Source organism: Micropterus dolomieu, linkage group LG05 (genome assembly GCF_021292245.1).
Source record: "Micropterus dolomieu isolate WLL.071019.BEF.003 ecotype Adirondacks linkage group LG05, ASM2129224v1, whole genome shotgun sequence".
Classification (NCBI taxonomy): Eukaryota; Metazoa; Chordata; class Actinopteri; order Centrarchiformes; family Centrarchidae; genus Micropterus; species Micropterus dolomieu.
The window spans coordinates 11627903-11647341 of NC_060154.1; the positions used below are offsets into that span (position 1 = coordinate 11627903).

At 40.5% G+C, this 19439-nt stretch overlaps 1 protein-coding gene across 2 annotated transcripts in view; it reads left to right on the plus strand.

Moving 5' to 3' along the window:
* Positions 1–19439, plus strand: part of kdm4b (lysine (K)-specific demethylase 4B) — a 67144-nt gene that overhangs the window by 38552 nt on the left and 9153 nt on the right. The window contains exons 9-17 of one of the 2 annotated variants that reach the window (XM_046049644.1): positions 7744–7940; positions 10348–10595; positions 10904–11136; positions 12497–12617; positions 13640–13800; positions 14100–14298; positions 16073–16149; positions 16488–16543; positions 17260–17368. In XM_046049644.1, coding sequence (XP_045905600.1) covers positions 7744–7940; positions 10348–10595; positions 10904–11136; positions 12497–12617; positions 13640–13800; positions 14100–14298; positions 16073–16149; positions 16488–16543; positions 17260–17368 — 1401 coding nt within the window. Of the gene's footprint in view, positions 1–1880; positions 2136–7743; positions 7941–10347; positions 10596–10903; positions 11137–12496; positions 12618–13639; positions 13801–14099; positions 14299–16072; positions 16150–16487; positions 16544–17259; positions 17369–19439 lie in introns of those variants that run through there. The other variant, XM_046049645.1, reaches the window with a different exon arrangement.

A 19439-nucleotide genomic window follows, 5' to 3' on the forward strand; every position in this document is an offset into this window, starting at 1 on the left:
CCCCCCCCCCCCCCCCCCCCCCCCCAAAGCTTTATTCTGTCAGTGCCATACACGACAGTGAGCAATGGGACTCTGGATGGAGTTTGTCACTGTTTGGGGGCTGCCAGCCCATGACAGAGAGAGAGTGAGCTTTGGCTTGCTTCATATCTCCATCTTCATAAATACAAGCTCCCCAACTGCTGAACCATCTGTCTGACTTAATAAGAGAACACATACCTGCGGTCAAAGCAGGCCTACTGTCTGCAGTCCTTGCGTGCTGTTTGTGTATGTACTTATACTTCCATTATTTCAGACATTGCAGTTTTAATTAACTTTCTCCTCAACCTTTCTTGCTATGCAAACCTAATGCCTTGTATCTAGGCATTTCATTTTCTTTTTCAGTAGTTCAGGGGTTCAACATCTCACTCAGATTACATCAAACGGACATGGTTATTGACTTTAATTTACTATTGGAGGGATCAGCTTATACCAAATAAAATGAAAAAACATGTACCAGCCGGCATTACAGTATCTGTCCACATAACATCCCAGTCACAATAGATTCCAGGGACCTTGTTTAATTTGAACAAAAAGTTGAATAGCAGAAGTTGAACCCTTTTTAATCTGGTCACCAAGTGTCATCCACTGCTCAACTCTCTGCTCTGCTAAACTAGTTTATTCTGTAATAAACAGAAAAATAACTTACCACAGAGCAGCCACAGTGATTAACCAGTGTTTCCCACAGATTGACAGCGTAAGTGGGGCGGGGTAGCAGTCGACTGTCACAGGTGTTATGCCACATTTTGCATGCCTGCCGAGAATTGTAGGAAATGTTCTGCTTTTAAACGCTATACTATTCTTTGTGGGGTTAATCATTAGTGATAAATGATCAGTGTATATTTTATGAACGTTAATCGTTAATATATTATTACACTTCGTAAAGGAACCATTTCTCGACATTCAGCAAAAACACGTGGCGTTAACAGTGTTCAAACAGCAAAGTGTCCTTAAGAAGTGAATTGTATAATTGGGCAAAACAGATATTGTAGGCTACCTACCGAAATTTGCATCCACCTCGAGGTGTATGCAATTCACGGCAGGCATGCAGAATTCGGCACAACACCTGCGATGCAAAACGTCACTAGACCTCAGTAAGCTCACGCAGTCTAACGGAGGTAGATTGTGTATGACATGACGGCGCTGTTTTTATTCCCCTATCTATCAAGTAGGTTAAAGTCAGCCAGTTATCTCGAACGCACCTGTTGACTACCACTTATACAGCGTGGTAACTTCGAAAGGTGTTTTCCAAAGTTAACATAGCTCTCTTTATTAGCTAGGCTCCTTAAATGCTTGCTAATAACTGTTTTGAAGATGGGTCTCTGACTTTAACAGTGTTGTGTTGGACAGATTTGTGCAGCGGTGTTTATGATACCAACCATTCAATTCACAGACGGGTCTGTTGTCCATGTTTGCGAAAGAGAGAGAGAAAGACAGAGAGCGACCGAGTGAGACGATGTGCGGAGCGAATATGCGCTACGCAGCGCTGCAATCAAGAACAATTTTAAAATGGTTCGCCAAATTTACTTGGGCGGCTGTTTAATCTACCTGGGCGACCCGCCCAAGTAAAGCTTATTTATGGGGAACACTGTTTACATACTGTAGCTGTAATCTATTGGCAAGTTTGGTCGACTACAGCTCAGCAGTGAGCCCACTAAAGCACTGAACATGGCAAAAAGGATCTTGAAAATTATTTCTGAAAATAGTTGCTAGGAGGTGTCTGCTGCTGCACCATTATGTCGCTGAATGTTAACAGTTTCAGTGTTCTGGGTCTGTAGTATTCTCAATGAAAGCCTCTCTCCGTTCCTTTGGTGCTCAGTCACACTTTGCTGCTATTCCCCCAGGTTTCCACGGTGATTTTTCTGTCTGGGAGAGGAGCAGAAATCATCCTCCCAGTTCCCAGACTAAATCACATCACTTTGTCATCTTGCAAGTGAATTGTAGAGGACTCACTCGTCTTTTTTTTATATTTGTTTGCAGACATGTCTTGTTTTGTTGAGCACAGACATGCTGCGATTGGACATACTGATTTTATATTAGACGTTGTTTATGTGTTGACCTATGCCCATGATAATCAATAAACAAAATACATTCTTTTAGTTGTGTGGTAGGCTTACTGCTTTATTAAAGTGATAAAAGAATATGACTGCTCTTGTAGCAAACACTGCTTAGAGTAGTTAAACTGAACAATATTTTTATAATTGAAGACCACGGAAAGATGATTATCTGCCACATAAATGTAGCATTTGAAAATAGTTCACAGCATTTGTCGAGTAAGTTTTACAAGGGCAGTTAGTCATATTTGTTATCATCTTGGAGTTTCATACTTAACATGTCACTCACATGCTACAAAGATAGTTTACATAGACTTTCATTATCACATTAGATACCTGTGATTTCACACTGTTGGTACTTGTAAGATGAGAAACAGCCCAAAGGCAGCCTTTGCCACATCGAACCCCTGTACTGAATTTAAATTTGCAATTTCTAAATTAAAATTGTCAGAGAACAGTCCCCAATGAACCTACTTTAATTTCTAACGACAGCACTATAACATGATAAGCACAGAGATTTCACTGTGTCTCGATGTTGGTGAAGGTTGCGTTTCCGGGAAGGGGCTAACTGTTTATTTTTGGCCAATGCTTATCTGAAGGATGAATGCTTCAAATCCCTTCAGTTTTAAGGCAAGCTTTGTAACCCACAGCCCACCCTGCCACCAGTTACTGCCATTAGATGGGCAGCTATATTGTGTGAGATTAGTGGGTACTGTTTTATCACAGGTGACATTTACAATGACAGGTGCAGCAGTAGAGTGCGGTATATACAGTTTGTTGTGTACACAGTCTGGTCTACAGTTGTGAAAGCCATACACCCTTGCTACTTAACATTTCCACAATGCTTACTAGTTTTTCAAATCTCCCCCTTTCTATTCAACAAAGTAGTGTTGTTGAATGGGGATGTGTGTATTAGTAGATAAAGAAGGGAACAAATTAAGTTGGAGGGTGAGGGGAAAAATGAGAGCAATTTAGTCATTATTTACTTGGTCAGCATTTTTTCACCTGCATACATCTCAGTGAAAAAACTTAGAAACATTTGTGTAACAGACACAGGCAAACAACGCTTCAGATAAGTTTTTGTCTCATTTCACAGTAGGTCTTAATAGGATAAGCAGCTGGATGACATACAGCCCTGCTGTGTACTATATTCAGCCTTATGCATCTTTACCATTTTTAATTACCTCTACAACCATTCTTCATTCTTAGGATCATCTTTCTTGTTATTACTGTCCTCATCTGCGATGGTGTGATCAAAGCAAGCATAAAGAATTTTGGATAATCAACATTTTCCAGCTTCTGTTGGTCGGGTCATGGAGGTCAGACTAAAGCCCTGTTTTTTTTATTACTACTTGGCACATCCATTGAGTCTACTGATCCATGGAGAGTCACCAGGCTCTAGGTTTTCTGTGCTCTCCAACAATTTAGCTTCATTAGGAGCCCAAGTATACTTCAGGGCTCATTGACTGCCTGCCTCAGGGTGAGTTTTTGTTTTCCCAGATCTTGTGTATCTCCAAATCTGTTTCCCTCCTCTAATTAACTTTTTATATGATAATAAAGTGGATCTCGTCCTGGCCCTTGAGGTTGGAAACAATCTCCATAACCTCTTTAATAGTTTCATAAAAATAAAATGAGCCTTTAAATCTTTTTTACAAATAAAAATAGCACATTTTCCCAGATACAATTGGGGCAATACTTACCTTGTGTTCTATTGGGTTTGTAGTTTCCTGGCATGTTGCTGTTTTTACTAAAGGTTTCATGATGGTAACAATCAGCTGTACCCATGCTTACTTGCCCCCCTCTGCCCTCCCACTTTCTGCTGCAACACGCCCTGCCATATTTTAATGTTTCCGTCTGTCAAGTGGTGTCTAGATGAGATGTTGGCTGGATATTATTTTGCTGGGGAGGGTGAGCCGCTGTGTTTCCAGTAATTGAACACAAGGCTCTCAGTACAGCTCAGGAAATAATAGGGCCAGAATGTAATACACCAAGCATGGCACAAAAGAAAATATTTTCATCTCTCTCTGTCTACCGTTTTTTGTTTGTTTAATCTCCCTGCTTTTGTTTCCCTTATTCCCAAACTTGGTGCTGTACCTGCCATTTTCTACTCACTTTTATTCAGCACCGTGGTTTCATTTAACACCTCTGCCACTCTACAGCTCTTCTCTTCTCGAGTCAGCAGAATGAATCATTGACCTGTAATGACATTATGAGAGGTTTGTGGAGTCATCTTGAGGTGCGAGTGATTACATTGATTTAGCTGACGCTTTTATCCAAAGCGACTTACAATAAGTACATTCAACCAAGTATCAACTTCATCAAATTTGCTCAACTGCATCAAATGCTACAATAAGAAAAATAATAAACAATAAGACATAGAAGCATTTTGTTTTTTTATATTTATTGTTTTAGACCTGTTTATTTTTAGGAGCCAAGGTGCAGTCTGAAGTCTAAGTTTTCAGTCTGCAGCCGAAGATGTGTAAAGTTTCTGTTGTCATGATGTTGATGGGGGCTCTATCCACCATTGTGGAGCCAGGACAGCAAACAGTCATGATTGTGTTTAAGCGATAGCTGGGCCCCCTGGTAGTGAGGAGGGAGTAAGTAAAAAGCTAGGTGGCAGTAGTAGAGCCAGAGCCATTTTATAGAGGGGACACGCCACTCAATCACATCCTTAATGTAACTCTATGGGGAAAGCCCATAACGGCAAAGTTGTCGGTTATCCCACCCCACGCCAATCGTGTGGTTCCACTGACGTAAGGGTCTGTTTTAACTCTACTGCGCATGCGTGTAGTAGTAGTAGTATAGTGTGGTAGTAGTGACGCATGCGTAGTAGAAGTATAATCGGTCTGGAAAAATGCTTTTTAAACCTTATTTTGGGGCAAAGTTGTCAAACTGTTTCGGCGATTTTACTGCTGATTCTGCCTCTGCCATAGTCCAAAATCGGAAACACTGGTACCACATTAACCTGCCATATTTTACTCGCTATCATATTTTAGAGTTTCTTTGTTGCAAATTTACAAACCCATGGGACACCAAACAAAGGCCACTCCACTGTACACTCATGATGTGTGTGTTTTTCCAATTGGGAGATTACAGGGATGTATCATTTAAACATTTTCAGCCCAGTTGCTGCCTTTCTGCCTCCGTTTTTTGCTTTAAAGGTCCAGTGTTTAATATTTCTGAGGTGAGATGTATTGACAGAAATGCAATATAAGATCCATAACTATGTTTTCAGTGGTGTAGAAAGACCTTACATAATAAACATTATGTTTTTATTACCTTAGAATGAGACATTTATATCTACATAACACACGTTGCATCGTCATTTTCTACAGTAGCGACAGTAGCTGAAAACGGACAGTGCTACAGAGTGCGTTTCATCACTACATTCTTGTTCTACTTCTGGTAGAATTCAGGCAGTGTAGACACTCTTCACTATGTTGTATACGTACATTAGAAGAAGTAGTAGTTATACAGCAGGGGTTGGCAAATAAGTTTTGCATCAGAGCAGTGTTTTGAACCGTTAGATGGTGGGTAAGAATACAAGACATAATATTGACCTCTGTAAACCGTGTTTTCACTTAGCTCAGTTTGTAAAGTGCAAGTCTCATCCCGGGGGTTGAGAGTTCAAGCCTACCTTGTGACAACTTTTTTTTCTTTCTTTTGATCAAATTGATTATTCAGCAACTGTTTCTCACATTACAGCATTTGCTGCAGTGTTTGTGTTTTGGTGTTTGATCTGCATCCATCAACCTATGGACGCTTTATCATTTCTCTGTATATCTAGGCAGAGAACATTTAAGGGGAATCGTGTTTTCTGACGGCTCTTTCAGAGGTGTGTCAAGCAGGCAGCAGACTCTTTTAATGTTTCAAAGTTTTAAATTCAAAGTAAAAGCTCAGTTCAACTCCAACTACAGCATTACACTATATAAGCTTCTTCCGCTTTTATTTTGTTGGCAAAACCACTAAAGAGGAAGTGATTATGTGAGTAACTGTTGGTGACATGACTGAGATCTATTTCAGCACCGTTATCAAAGTATTTATTTATATTTTTTGCCGCTATCAAAGCACCATAATCTGACTGTGGGCCAGATATTATTGCTGGCGGGCAGTTTTGGCAAGGGTCCATAATCATAGAGAGAATTAACATGTTTCCCTTATCAATGTTTGTATAAACAAACAACAACAAAATTGTCCTTTTATTGTGGCCAGCCTAAGGCACACCTGTGCTATACCCATGCTGTCTGATCAACATCTTGATATGCCACACCTGTGAGGTGGATGGATTATCTCGGCAAAGGAGAATTGCTCAGTAACACAGATTTTGACAGATTTGTGAACAGTGTTTGAGAGAAATAGGCCTTTTGTGTACATAGAGAAAGTCTTAGATCTTTGAGTTCAGCTCATGATGAAAGGGGGCAAAACCAAAAGTGTTGCGTTTATAATTTTGTTCAGTGTACAATGTGGTTAATAATGGACTGTGGTTCAGTAACACACTCTTGGCTTACATGTTCCATGTTATCTGTCAGTGGCCAAGTCGCAATAACATGGTTTTACTAAATAATTAAGTAAATATAATTTCTTAATAAATATACCTAAAGAAACCTCATTTCTTGGCTGGATACTCTCTGCTGTCTCAGAATAGACACCTTTTGAGCTGTGTCAGCCACCGTAGCTGTCCTACACTCTTTGAAAGGGTAGGGAGCAGTGGTAGACTTGAAAGTTAGTTGCAATTCACAACCTCATCACTAGGTGACACTAAATCTTACACACTGAACCTTTAAAAGTGACCAAATGCTGCATTTTAAACTAAGTGTGCGTGTGTTTTTTGTTTGTTTTTTTCTGTTTCTGTATCAAATTGCTGTGAAACAAATAACAGTAGCTACTTTTGGGTCATACTAACAGTCTGGTAACAGGTGTTGTTTTCAGCTCAGATTAGCTAATGAACCTGACTATATTTACCTGCCATACACATAGTGCTTTTTTCACTCCACACTGCAGTAATATTAGCATTCAAAAATCGCTCTCATTAGTAAATACAGTTTTCAGTCTATACGCTGGCTGAATGTAGCTTTATTAATGGCTTTTCCTCCATATTGCAGATCTAATTTAATTAGGGTGAAATCATGTTATGTGAGGTATATTATAATTAATGCTATTTGCACCCATTTCAAATGCACAACTGGAGGATATTAATAATGTTACACATTCTTCAGTTCATAACACACTGGTCATACATATGAATCTAATGATATACGAGTTGTAAAACTTGACAAATTCTTTTTATAAATGCATACAATTGAAACTTGAGGACCATTTCTCTGTAAAGTGTAATTCCTGCTGCTACTCTCCCCTGTTGTTTCTTTGGCATTGACTTCCATGCTGTTTTTTGGGCCTCTGTTTGCCGCAGACTGTTACCTCCTCTTTTGATTGCTCACTGTAAAGTTTCAGTCAAGAATCTGTGAAGTGTAACTAAAAGATTCATCTGTAGTGCCTGATCCATATGCAGGCAAACAGCAGTATTCCACCACTGTGGAGGATTTGGCTTGTCTTTTTGCTGTCAAACATCGACTCAGCTTCATCTCCTACCTGCAGATGTCCTCTGCTCTTAACACACAGTCATCTCTTCCTTCTCTGCTTGCGTTTCTCCCAGTGTACCTGTCGTAAGGACATGGTGAAGATCTCCATGGACGTGTTTGTGCGCTGCCTGCAGCCGGATCGCTACGAGCTATGGAAACAGGGAAAAGACATCACGATGTTGGACCACCTTAAGGCCACTGAGCTCAGCAGTCCTGAACTAGAGACCTGGAGGCAGCAGCGTGTAACCCACCGAGCAAACCTCCTGCGAAGGTAAGAGGTCAAACTACAAAAATGTATTTGGTTTTGATACACAGGTTACATGTGTTAAGCCTTACAGTAATGTAAATATCCAAATCTGCACATTAGTAATCTGAATGCATTTGAAAGATGTCTTGTTTCTCTGTATATTAAAGCTGGAGGGTGAGACTTTTTTACATATAAATGAACTGTGAATGATCTGTTACATTCAAGCCCTTGTCAAATGAGTTCACACAATGCTGATTAAGCCTATCAGCGCCCCATAAATCTGTCTATATTCACAGTATACCGAAGTTTTTGAATTAAACCTGTAGTGATGTGTTTTATGCCAACCAGCAATAAGTGGTTTGTTAGAGCTGAAGGTGGGAGCAACGTATCGACAGCAGCAACTCAGTATGGCAGAGCCTATATGTGATAAGCGCGCATTGACTGTGTTGTGTAGTAATAATAATAATAATAATAATAATCATCTTTATTTGTAGAGCACTTTTCAAAAACAAGCTACAAAGTGCTTTAACAAGTGTAAAGACAATAATACCCAAGAGACAATAATACAAAAACATTACAGTAATTACTGTAATTAGTGTAATTACTCTCACTGTCAGAAGGGGGAGACAAAAGTTCTGCACTGCAGGAGTAACTTCTGCTCTCAAATGGATGTTTTCTTTTGTTGTTTTCGTTTATGTGTGTGTGGGTGGGGGGGGTTCTGGGTCCTTGATAAGTCACTGGGACTTTTAATTTATGAAAGACGCCGCTATATTTTTCACTTCTCCAGGACTGTGCTAGCGTGGCCTATAAACAGCACAAGCCTTTTGCTGTCTCACTTTACTGAACTAAAGTGACTGTAAACCTGGAAATAGCTGAAGCTACTTAGGAGCAAGAAACCCCTTGTCCACGGATGAAAGAATTGCCGTGCTTGAAACTAAAACACACCGATTTGAATAAAAATTGATAAGTGGACCATTTGGGAATGATACCACTTCACCACAGCCTCAAAACAGTGGACAAGAGGATGCAAACACACAACAAACACCAAAAAGACTACCAAGAAACAGGAGGATATTGTCTGTCTGGCAAGAAATCTGTAAGTAGTAATCCTAAGATTTGCGACGCTGTTGGCGAGGCAGAGTGCCTCATCAACTGCTGTGCTTAGTAGGACACAGTCGTGGAAAACTGGAAAAAGGATGAGTTAGCAACAAAACTCAAATAACAAATTGTACAACTTGAGAACAGATTTGCACCACTGCTGCAGGATCCTGGATCTTCTTCTGATGAGCTGCTTAACCTCTCTGACTGAGAATAATTCTGAAAGCAAAAGGGCTACAGAGAAATCTAATGACTGGGCCTCAAACTCTGATAGTGGGTGATTTTGCTATTTAAAGATGTAATAGGCATGAGCATTAAGAACACCAAAATATATTGCTTTCCCAAGGATATGGTCTGTGACATGACAGAATGAATTGCACGTATTCTGGCTGCACACCCAATTGTGAAGAACATCATAGGGACCAGTGACTTTGTGAAACAGCAATCAGAGATCTTGAATAGGACTGGACCGATCCATGGAACACACTCAGCTCCTTAAATACTGAGGTGTTGGCCCTCTACCACCAGTCAGAAGAGGAGTTGAGAGATTGTTGGCACTGAACGCCTGGCTTTCAAATGCATGTATTGTCCATTCAGTGCACCTTATTGACAGTTTAACTTTCTGGGACTGCAGACTATCTTTTTAGGGCAGATGGACTTTGCCTCAACAAGTTAGGAGTAAAATTGTTCACCTCTAGCCTGTTTTACTTCCTGCATCGCCAGATGAAAGATCTGGTCACTGCTGGGACCCCCGCTCAACTCCTGGTTTATCTCCCCTAACAGATATTGTGTTCATGCTTTTATTGCACACAATCTCACTGCAGTAGACAGCAACTGCTCTGTTGCTGCCATGACCTTAGTCTTCCGTAAAATACAGCTCACATAGAAGTGAGCACACAACTGCTGTTCTTAAATCTTTACACTGGCTTCCAGTTGCGTGTAGAATAGATTAGAAGTGATGGATGTACCTTGAGTCAACTTCCTGATCTCAAATGCGCCACAAGTTTAACCACCTTCAAATCTAAATGAAAAACTCTGTTCGCCTGTGCCTTTGATTGATTTGTTTCTCTACTGCACTTTTATTTCCTTCGTTGCATTTGGGGCAGTTTACAACTTGCTTACAACTTACTATAAAAATTTCATCTTAATTGATTGTCTTTTATTTGTTATTGTCTTGAATATCATTCTAATGCTTTTCTCTTCCAATGTCAAGCACAGAATTGAGTTTGATCTGTGCTTTAAATAACTGTGCATCTAAATAACATATTGAGTTTTTATATATATATATATAATGTGAATTTAATTATATACTTGTTTTTGTTCCCGACCCCAGGGCCATGCAGAAGATGAAGCAGTTTCGTCGTCTAAAGCTGGAGGAGGTGAAGGTGCTAGCAGAGGATGGCATTGAGCTTAATGCTGCCGAGTACCAACGACAGGTGGAGGAGCGTGAGGCTCAACGGAGGCAGGAGAGAGAGGAACGTTTAGCCCGAGAGGCCATGATGACCCTGGAGGCCATGGAGCGCGAGGAGCAGGAAGCCGCCGAGGCTGCTGCTAAAGCAGCAGAGACTCCAACTGTAGAGGGTGAGGCAGAATGAGCAGTAAGAGATTGCACTTTGTTTATGTTGTTTATGAAACAGAAAAGTAATGGGTTTAATTCCAGAGCACGGCACTAGTTTAATGTGAATATGATCAAAACCAACACAGTTGTATGCATTAGAAGTGTTTTTCCAGATTTTCCTATTCTTCAGCTGCAGTATGAAATATGGATAACTCAACTCAGCATGATTAAAACATTCCAAATTCATTCCAAAATTCACCATGTCTATCACCTCTTCAAAGCTTTTGATGAGCCATCACTACTCTTCTGAGGTTTCTTTCCTCTTTGCTAGCTCAAAAACCTGAGGCCAAACCACAGAATTTGACAGAGGACATGGAGAAAAAGAAGCAGAAAAAGCCGAAGAAGTCAAATATCCACAGCGCCATCACTGGGTTTGAGCAAGCGTTTGAGCAGTTTGCTACATCCGGCATCAAGAATTCAAAAACGGCCATGGTCAGTCATCCAGGGAGCTCTCTTACCCCAAGACAGAGTGACGTCCCGGCAGTGGATGTGAGTGCCACCCAGGTGAGATTTTCAGCTCAAAGTCGAGTTAAGTTATAACAGGCCAAAACACTTTGATTGTTCTTAATCCACAGTTGCTGGTATGTTACATTAAAAATATGTAGCTGGCTTATCTGAAAATAGAATTCAACTTCCAAATTTGGTTATCTGGTACAGTTGCAAGTAAAGCAGGTTAATTTAATGCGTGAAAAATTCACCAACAGTTGCTGATATCAGTTTAATGCTAAAATTGTACTACGTGTAGAAAACCAAATATGTGAAAACATACAGCTGTGCTAGTAACATTTCTAGGGCTGTCCCTGACTAAGGATTTACATAGTCGAATCAGCATCGTCAAGTCCTGCCTATAGTCGACTGATAGTCGAATCGTGTGTATTTTTGTGCACAGCTATTGCGAGGGGGAGACGGGTGTTATACACGGTAGCTCCGCTTTAATCTTGAGAAGCTGCAGAGCTGCAGTCTCTTTTCATTGAACTTACACTGTAAATTTCCAGCTAAACTGAGGCTTTTTGAAGACCCTTTTCTCTCTCTCTCTCTTGCCTGTCATTCACCAGTCTCCTACAGAGTTTTACGTGCATTACTGCTGCCAACAACTGCATGCACGTCACGGTTCCCTGCGGGTCTATTTCTAATAGTCGGCTATTTAAAAATGATAAAATATTCTTTATGTGGTTCATCAACGGTGATAAATTAGTCCCGCAAGGTGCGAACAACTCTGCACAACACCGTGAAGCTGGGGCTCGGTCTCTTCAGCAAGCGTTCCTCCACTGCCACTGCATACATACACGCTACGCTTACACATGTGCACTGACGACCCAGGGTTAGGGTTACAATTTTGGATTCATTCACGCACTTCAAAAACATTTATTGAAAGTTTTATTGTTTTTACATATTTATTTACAGTATTAAATGTTGAAATGTATATTGTAATAGGCTGTATATTAATTTATCGGGAGAAAACTGGTAGTTCTATGTAAAATCAGACGTTGAGCACCCCCATATAGCCAAAATGGCATGATCCTTGTTTCACTGCGATGCTTCGACTATGAGATTGACAGTCGAATCAGGGGTCAGCCCTAAACATTTCTATAATATAATTTCCATAAAGTACTTTCCCACAGCAAAACAACAATTTGTAATTCTACCAATTATGCTGCTACATATTACAAAGTTAAAGCACTTTGTTTTATGTTGTCTTTCTCTATGTGTGTGTGTGTGTGTGTGTGTGTGTGTGTGTGTGTGTGTGTATGTATGTGTGTGTATATATGTATATATATATATATATATATATATATATATATATGTATATATACACACATTATTATTTATTTAACATTTGTTGTTCACTCTTGTGTTTTATCAGCCATCCTACTCCAAGATGAAGATGCCAACAGAAGTAAAAAAGAGTCGCCGTCACCCCCTCAGCAAGCCGCCCATGCGCTCCCCTCTGTCCATCGTCAAGCAAGAACCAACAAGCGACCAAGGTGTGTGGCTTTGAGTGTATTTTATCGTAAATGTATTCTTATTTTAAACTCAGCACTGTTTGGATGGACAGTTTTCAGTGGTGTAAATACTATTTTAATTTCTCCATGACATGAATAAAAATGGGGTCATAACTCCCAATAAAACTGTTACCTTTAAAGATTATTCACACAAATTTACCAAAACATGATTTGCAAGAAACCCATGTAAGTTGAAAGCTGACACTGACTATTATTCATCTGTCGCCGTCCTTTTTTTCCTCTGTCCCCCTCAATAGTAATCCCACTGATTGCCCTCTCCATCATGGTACTTAAATTGAAGAAGACATCATTTTTATTTTGATTATCGATCTGGAGAAAGAAAAACAAACGGGACTAAAGCTCCCTGTGGGGACACTGAAATCAAGACGCCAAGGCCTCTTTTCACTCCCCTCCCTTCCGTCTTTTTCTTTTCATTTTCTGACTGACACTTATTGATCCGGGGATCATGACTTCCAATTACCTACTTTCAAAGTCACTTTCAGTCAGCAGCAGGGGACCCGACTCAGGGCCTGTCCTTCAGAAGCATGGAGGGGGGTATAAGGAGAAAGAGCGAACTGGAGGAGGGAGAAAAGAGTGTTAAATTGCAAGCTTGTGAAGAGTTCTACCTGACTTCTGTCCAGGGTTAGCAAACAGTCTGGATAAGTAGCTTCAGGGGCTTCAGTGCAAAATTGATTTCAGACCCTCAACAGCAAGTTGTTGATGTCTGTGCTATTTGTGCTCATCGGCCAATTATATCAGGAGTGGTGGTGTTATTGTCTGGAACAGACGGTGCTATTTTTGTCTCATGGCAAAGGCTCCCTTATTAAAGAGATCTTTGGGCTTTTCCAAAAATGCTTCACCTGCATTTCAGAGAAAACTGAAATCATTACCAATAATAGATCTTCCAACATCTCTTCGGCATGCGTCACTTACTTCAGATTGTGGATGCCTTCTTTTTGGAGCAGCACATCATTAATGCGTGTTGTTTTCTTTATAACCCGCAGAGCTGTCCTCACCCATGCCGCTGGACAGCAGCATGAAGAAACAAGAGCACCTGTGGCAGAATCACTCTCCCAACTTCCTGGCAGAGAAGGCCTTCAATTCTGCAGTGGCAGCACTCAAACCACACTGTGCTATCTGTTCACTCTTCTGTCCCTACACAAAGGTACAGCCACACACTCCAGCAGAAGCACATAACACATGTAGTAGTTGTAGCTGCAGGTTAGTGGTAGTGTTATTGATGTAGTCAGTAGTTTGAGTAGCAGTAGTTCAGGTGTAACAAATTTGTTTGTATAGCTAACTATCAGAACTACTAATGACAATTGTGGGCCACAATTACAAAGGAAGGAATGTTTTTTAATTCCATCCTCTTTCCATTCATCCCAGCTATTGTAAAGGCTGACCAAAAATCTACATTGATTCAATCCATTAACTGTATTACCTTCTTTCCTCTGGCTATTCCAGCAAAACAAAGACGTCTTAATTGTGAATGAAACCAATCGCACCTCCTTTCCCCGTCATGGCAGTCGGACTAGTCCACTGGTCCCAGAGATGTGCTTCAGCGCAGGCAACACTGAGCCTTCACCTACCAACCATCACATTGGAGAGGATGGGACCAGTCTTCTGCTCTGCTGTTCATCTTGCCAGATGCAGGTTCATGCCAGTAAGTAGAAAACCCTCAGTACAGCAAGAAAAGATGCTGGCTGTATGAGAGTAACGTTGGGGCCAAATATAATGTGTTGAGGCCTTTTTGCGTAATGACAGCTGGGGGAAGTTGCACAAGTAAAAAGCTAGGCTTTCCCAGCATATGTTAATGTTGTTGTTTAAGATGAGCAACAAAAATAAATTCGAGCACAACACAGTATTTGAATGCTGTTAATGAAATGAATGAAAAGTCAACACTCTTTGCGAGAAAGCTTCCTGCAAGAGACTTTAATTACAGCTTTTACATTGAAGCAGCTCAAGGAAGTGTGATTACAGTCACTGAGAGCAGCCTCAGGTTCAGAAATTATATTTAAAATGAATGGCACCAAATGTAAAACTTTACTATGTAATTAACATACATAGGTGGGCAGTACATACGGATGTGAAATAGGGGTGTGTAAAACATTATGTTGTGGATTTAAAAACGTGTTTTTTGCTTCTTGTTTATTGTTGTAGAAAAGTTATGTTTGATTCGGTTCAGCTGGGAGACTAGTAGCTGTGGGCGCGCTGCAGGATTTGATCTGTAACACTCTGAATCTTGGTCTCAGCCAACTACAAGCCCATACATGTACTGACAAGCTTTACAGACAGACTCTACCGGACATTTCACAAGTCTTCTTTGTTCACAACTTTTTTTTAAATCCCTGGATCCCTGAGAATAGTGTTGGAAAAATATGAAGCACAGAAGATGACTCCGCTACAGCAGTGCAATAACCTGTCAGCTCATTTCCCCTTTTGCCATGCTCAGTGAGGCTTCTTACTTTAACTCTCCTTGTCTTGGGTTAAACTGGCTAAGAGGCTGCTCAACCAATGCAAAGGCAGCCCCAGCTCTTAAACACACACCACTTTTTACTAAGAATGATCTCTTTTAAGGGCAGATGGCTTCTGTCAAAGCAAACCGTGAATGGTGGCTTGTTGACTTTGTGTATGAGTGAATTGGCCCTGGAACCTCAAGTCAGTTTTATTTATATAGCCCAATATAACAAATCACAAAGGAGTGACAAAGGGTGACAGAAAAAGTTTTAGAACCACTGATTTAGTGACATGTTTAAAAAATAAAGTTTAATGATAAGATCAATATAGCTTTTTGAAATGTCTACACGTGTGGATGTTTTGTGTCAGGCAGCACATACAGCAAGATAAATTACAGCACGGACGTGTGCACATGTGCTCAGTAAGTAACACACATACACACCAACCCTCCTGGGTTCTTATTATCCCAAAGCTGGAGAGCACCTTCAAAAGGCCAGTTCATTAGTCATCCAGGGATGAGCTGGGTTCAGCTGGGGAAGCAGCGCTGCTATTGATAAGAGGACATGAAGCAGAAAGAACTCCTGTCCAGCTCTGCACTCCATCCCTTTGCTCCTCATTGTTTTAAAATGGGCATTCAACTAAAAATCATTCAGACCTGCCTAGGTGTTACATAAGCGTGCAAGCCTTTTGGTTCAGAAGCTCAAATTGGAGATAGTGAAGAGAGGATTGGGCAAGTTATATAGACAGTGCTAACAAACTGGTTAACAAGTAGGTTTGGTTTTGTCAAGTGCACAAAAACTTAGCAATTATAACAATTTGGAAGTATTTAATATTGAGTTCATGCCAGAGCTTGACTCCATGGAGCCCATCCTTACTGAACATTAATACACTTGTGCATATAGAAGGTGCTTTGGAAACATTAAATGCCAAAAATGCTATAGAAAAGATATATTAAGCCATTAATCTCTCCTCTCTTATAGGTTGCTACGGTGTAAAGCCAGATTCTGTCGGTGAATCCTGGATGTGTTCTAGGTGTGAAGCAGGAGCCTGGACAGTGGTGAGTAACAACAGTACCTTATGCAAAAACATATGGTTCCAACACAAGTCGAGAAAACTGTTCCTACAGTAGTACTAGAATTAGCAGTCTTTTAGTAGGTGAAAATGAAAATCACTTGGACATGGTGCCTTCATGCTTGTGTGTCCTCCATTTCTTCATAAATAGTAAAATCTTCTCTTGTAAAGATTAGATGATCATGCTCCCCAGCACCTATTACAGTAATTGTCTAGAAAAGGTCTGAATTGGTCATGGTATTAGAGCTCAGAAGATCTGTGTGACTGTGTCTTCTGTTTCCCCCACTGCCTAACTTTAATCCTCATTTGCTCTCTGTTTTTCAGGAGTGTTGTCTCTGTAATTTGCGTGGTGGAGCTTTGAAGACTACCACAGACAACCGGTTAGTGGCATATGCTTGGGTTTTATTGTGGCATGTGTTTCTTTGCCGGGGCAAAATTTGCTAAGAATATCACAAATAACAAAACCTCTAGTGGCATATTAAAACGTCATCCCACAGTTAAAAATGAAAAAACCCACTATGACAAAAATATTCACATTTGAATGAATTGCATTTCCTGAGGATTTCTCTTATACAGTCAGAGTTTTCTTATAGTTGTAGCACTTCTTATGGCTTAGAGGGCATTCAATAGATTCTAATGAATTACCTTAATTTTGGTAAAAGGAAGTAGTGGATTCACACTAACTTCTGGCAACCAGAGAAATCAATATTCACATTAAATAACTTAATTTAACTCACCGCTCTCCAAAAGGGAAATAATAGCCAATTAATTAATTTATTTATTCTTAATCTGAAGCTTGCTACCATACATTTCATACACACAAACTACATAATCAAGTTCTTTATAAATAAAAAGTTTATTATGATATGAAAATTTGACACCTGTATCTAGGTTACAGTTTAAAATATCCACCCTGTAGGTTCAACCTAGTTTTGCAGATTGCTGTTTGAAAGGGGTTTGTAAAGCAAGCGCTTGAAAGAGTTAACAACAGCATTCAGAAGTTATCAGTGTCGTATGTCTAGTAGTGCTACCTACCTCTGTTAAGATCTTCAGAAACCTAAAATTTTTTTCATGGCATCTCGCTTTCTGTAACCAGGTGGGTCCATGTCATCTGTGCCATCGCTGTGGCTGAAGCTCGCTTCATCAACGCCATTGAGAGGGAGCCAGTGGATGTCAGTGCTGTTCCTGAAACACGCAAAAATCTGGTAAGTTCACGCAGAGACGAAGTAAAAGTTTATTCATCTCTGTCATGGTATGGTGTGATCTCAGACAGGTTAACATTTAAACACAAGCACGACCATCTTTATAACCAACCATCTTCATGTCTGTCTCTGAAGAAAGTTACTGACTGTTACTCACTGCAGCCATGGAATTCTCTCTTCCTCCCTGATCTCCTTCTCTACTCCTACGGTCTTTCCTGCTCACCGCCTCTATGTCTGTCACTCTCTGCCCTCCCTCCTTCCCTGGTGGATGGATATATTGTGTTTTTGCTAGCTGTGGAGGACATGGGGTAAAACATACGTGCTGGGGGGGGATTGGTTGAAGAATCATCTGCCATTTCTCACTGCGCCAAATGAACTGAATCGATCCCGTGGGCAGGAGGCAATTTCCCCATTGCTGCCGCGTCTTTGAACACAACTTGTCCCCTTCCTCCCTTTCTTTCTCTCCATCCCTCCTTCCCAGTCTCTGCTCCCCTTCCATTCACCTGATCCCACTTCACAGGCAAAGGCATTGCTTGCTGTGCACTATCACAAATCTACAAATAATGTCACCTCTCTCCCTTCCCTTCTCTCAGAATAATCTATCAAGGAGAAGCAGGGTGACATTTGCATCCGAGTGCTGTCAAAGCAGTCTCTTCTTAAAAGGCCATGAGAAGAAGCTCTGCAGTCTAATGATTCGGATGACTGGGCTGATAAAATGTGAACACGCACCTTTAGAACCAGTTGAAATTGCACCGCGTTCAGCAATCTGTGTTTTCTTTCTCCATCTTTGAACATTTGGTTTTCAGGGATGGAGAAATTTCACACAAGCTGCTTTTTGTCTTAGTTGCCTCAGAATTTCTCAGCACAGTAACACTGTGCCTTCCTCAAAAGACATACCTTTCCCAAAGGTAGTGTTGCATCTTGTACCTAGAAGTACTGCGATTTCTGCCTGTGTGAGAAAACAACTTCAAGCTTGGAAAAGCAAGCTGCTTAAATAAATCATCAGACAATCTTTAAAACCGTGTTCCAGCTACCATTCCAGGTCCATTCTTGTGTTAAAAACACACAAACCAGAACACTTATTTTATCAGTTATTATATTAATTGCTGGTCTAATTTTGGAGTTTGCAGTGTGCTTCAGGTGATCGATTTAGTGTGCATTGGCATGCAATGTTTTTGTTTTTTTTATGCTGTCAGTGGCCAGAATCAAAATCAACTATTTTGTAATCCCACAAATGGAGCCTTAAATAAATGTAGGTTTTGTTTGGTTTCTTGTAAAGAGTTACTGATTTTGATTTGGAGATTACATATACATAGATAAACAGCAAGGTGGAATGAGGTTTAAACAAACAGATGGACATATAGCTATTGTTTCTTGGTGCTACATTTTTTTATTCATGCTGCTCTGGTGTCATGTCACCGCCTGCCTGTGATTTCGGCATTGGAATGGTACACCAAGCGGGGGAACTATAAACCATTCCAGCTGGAGAAATATCACACATCACAGCTCTGTTGAGAACTGTTGTACATTTTTCCTGCACCAGTACAAAAATGAAGTATTGGCACTTTAATAAAGAATTTTTATTTTTTATTGATCTGCCTCGTGGTGGGCTACAGCTGCTCGAAGTGTGATTTGTCGGGGGGGGGGGGGGGGGGGGGGGGGGGGGGGGGGGGGGGGGGGGGGGGGGGTGAGTGAAGAAGAAAAGGATGAGAGAGCATGAGGGATTGGGACAATATAGTGTGTGTGATAATGGATAATCACAATAAAACAAGTACACAGAAAGATACAGTCTCATAAGATGAGATAGGTTTGGTCTATATGTCAGATCAAAAAGAAGTTAAATGTATATATTTCCACTCTCATTAAATGTATGTGTTGACAGGTGATATATAATAGATAAATGTTTTCATCAGGATTTTGAAGGGAGGTAATGTTTCTGAAACACCTACCCCGGTGTATTGAGAAGATAATTCAATTTGACGGGCCAAATTCCCACTCATGTCGTTATTCTCTTTGCTTGTTCCAACTCGCCTTTTCATCTCTCTCTCCCTTGTTCCCTCCATTTTAACTGAAT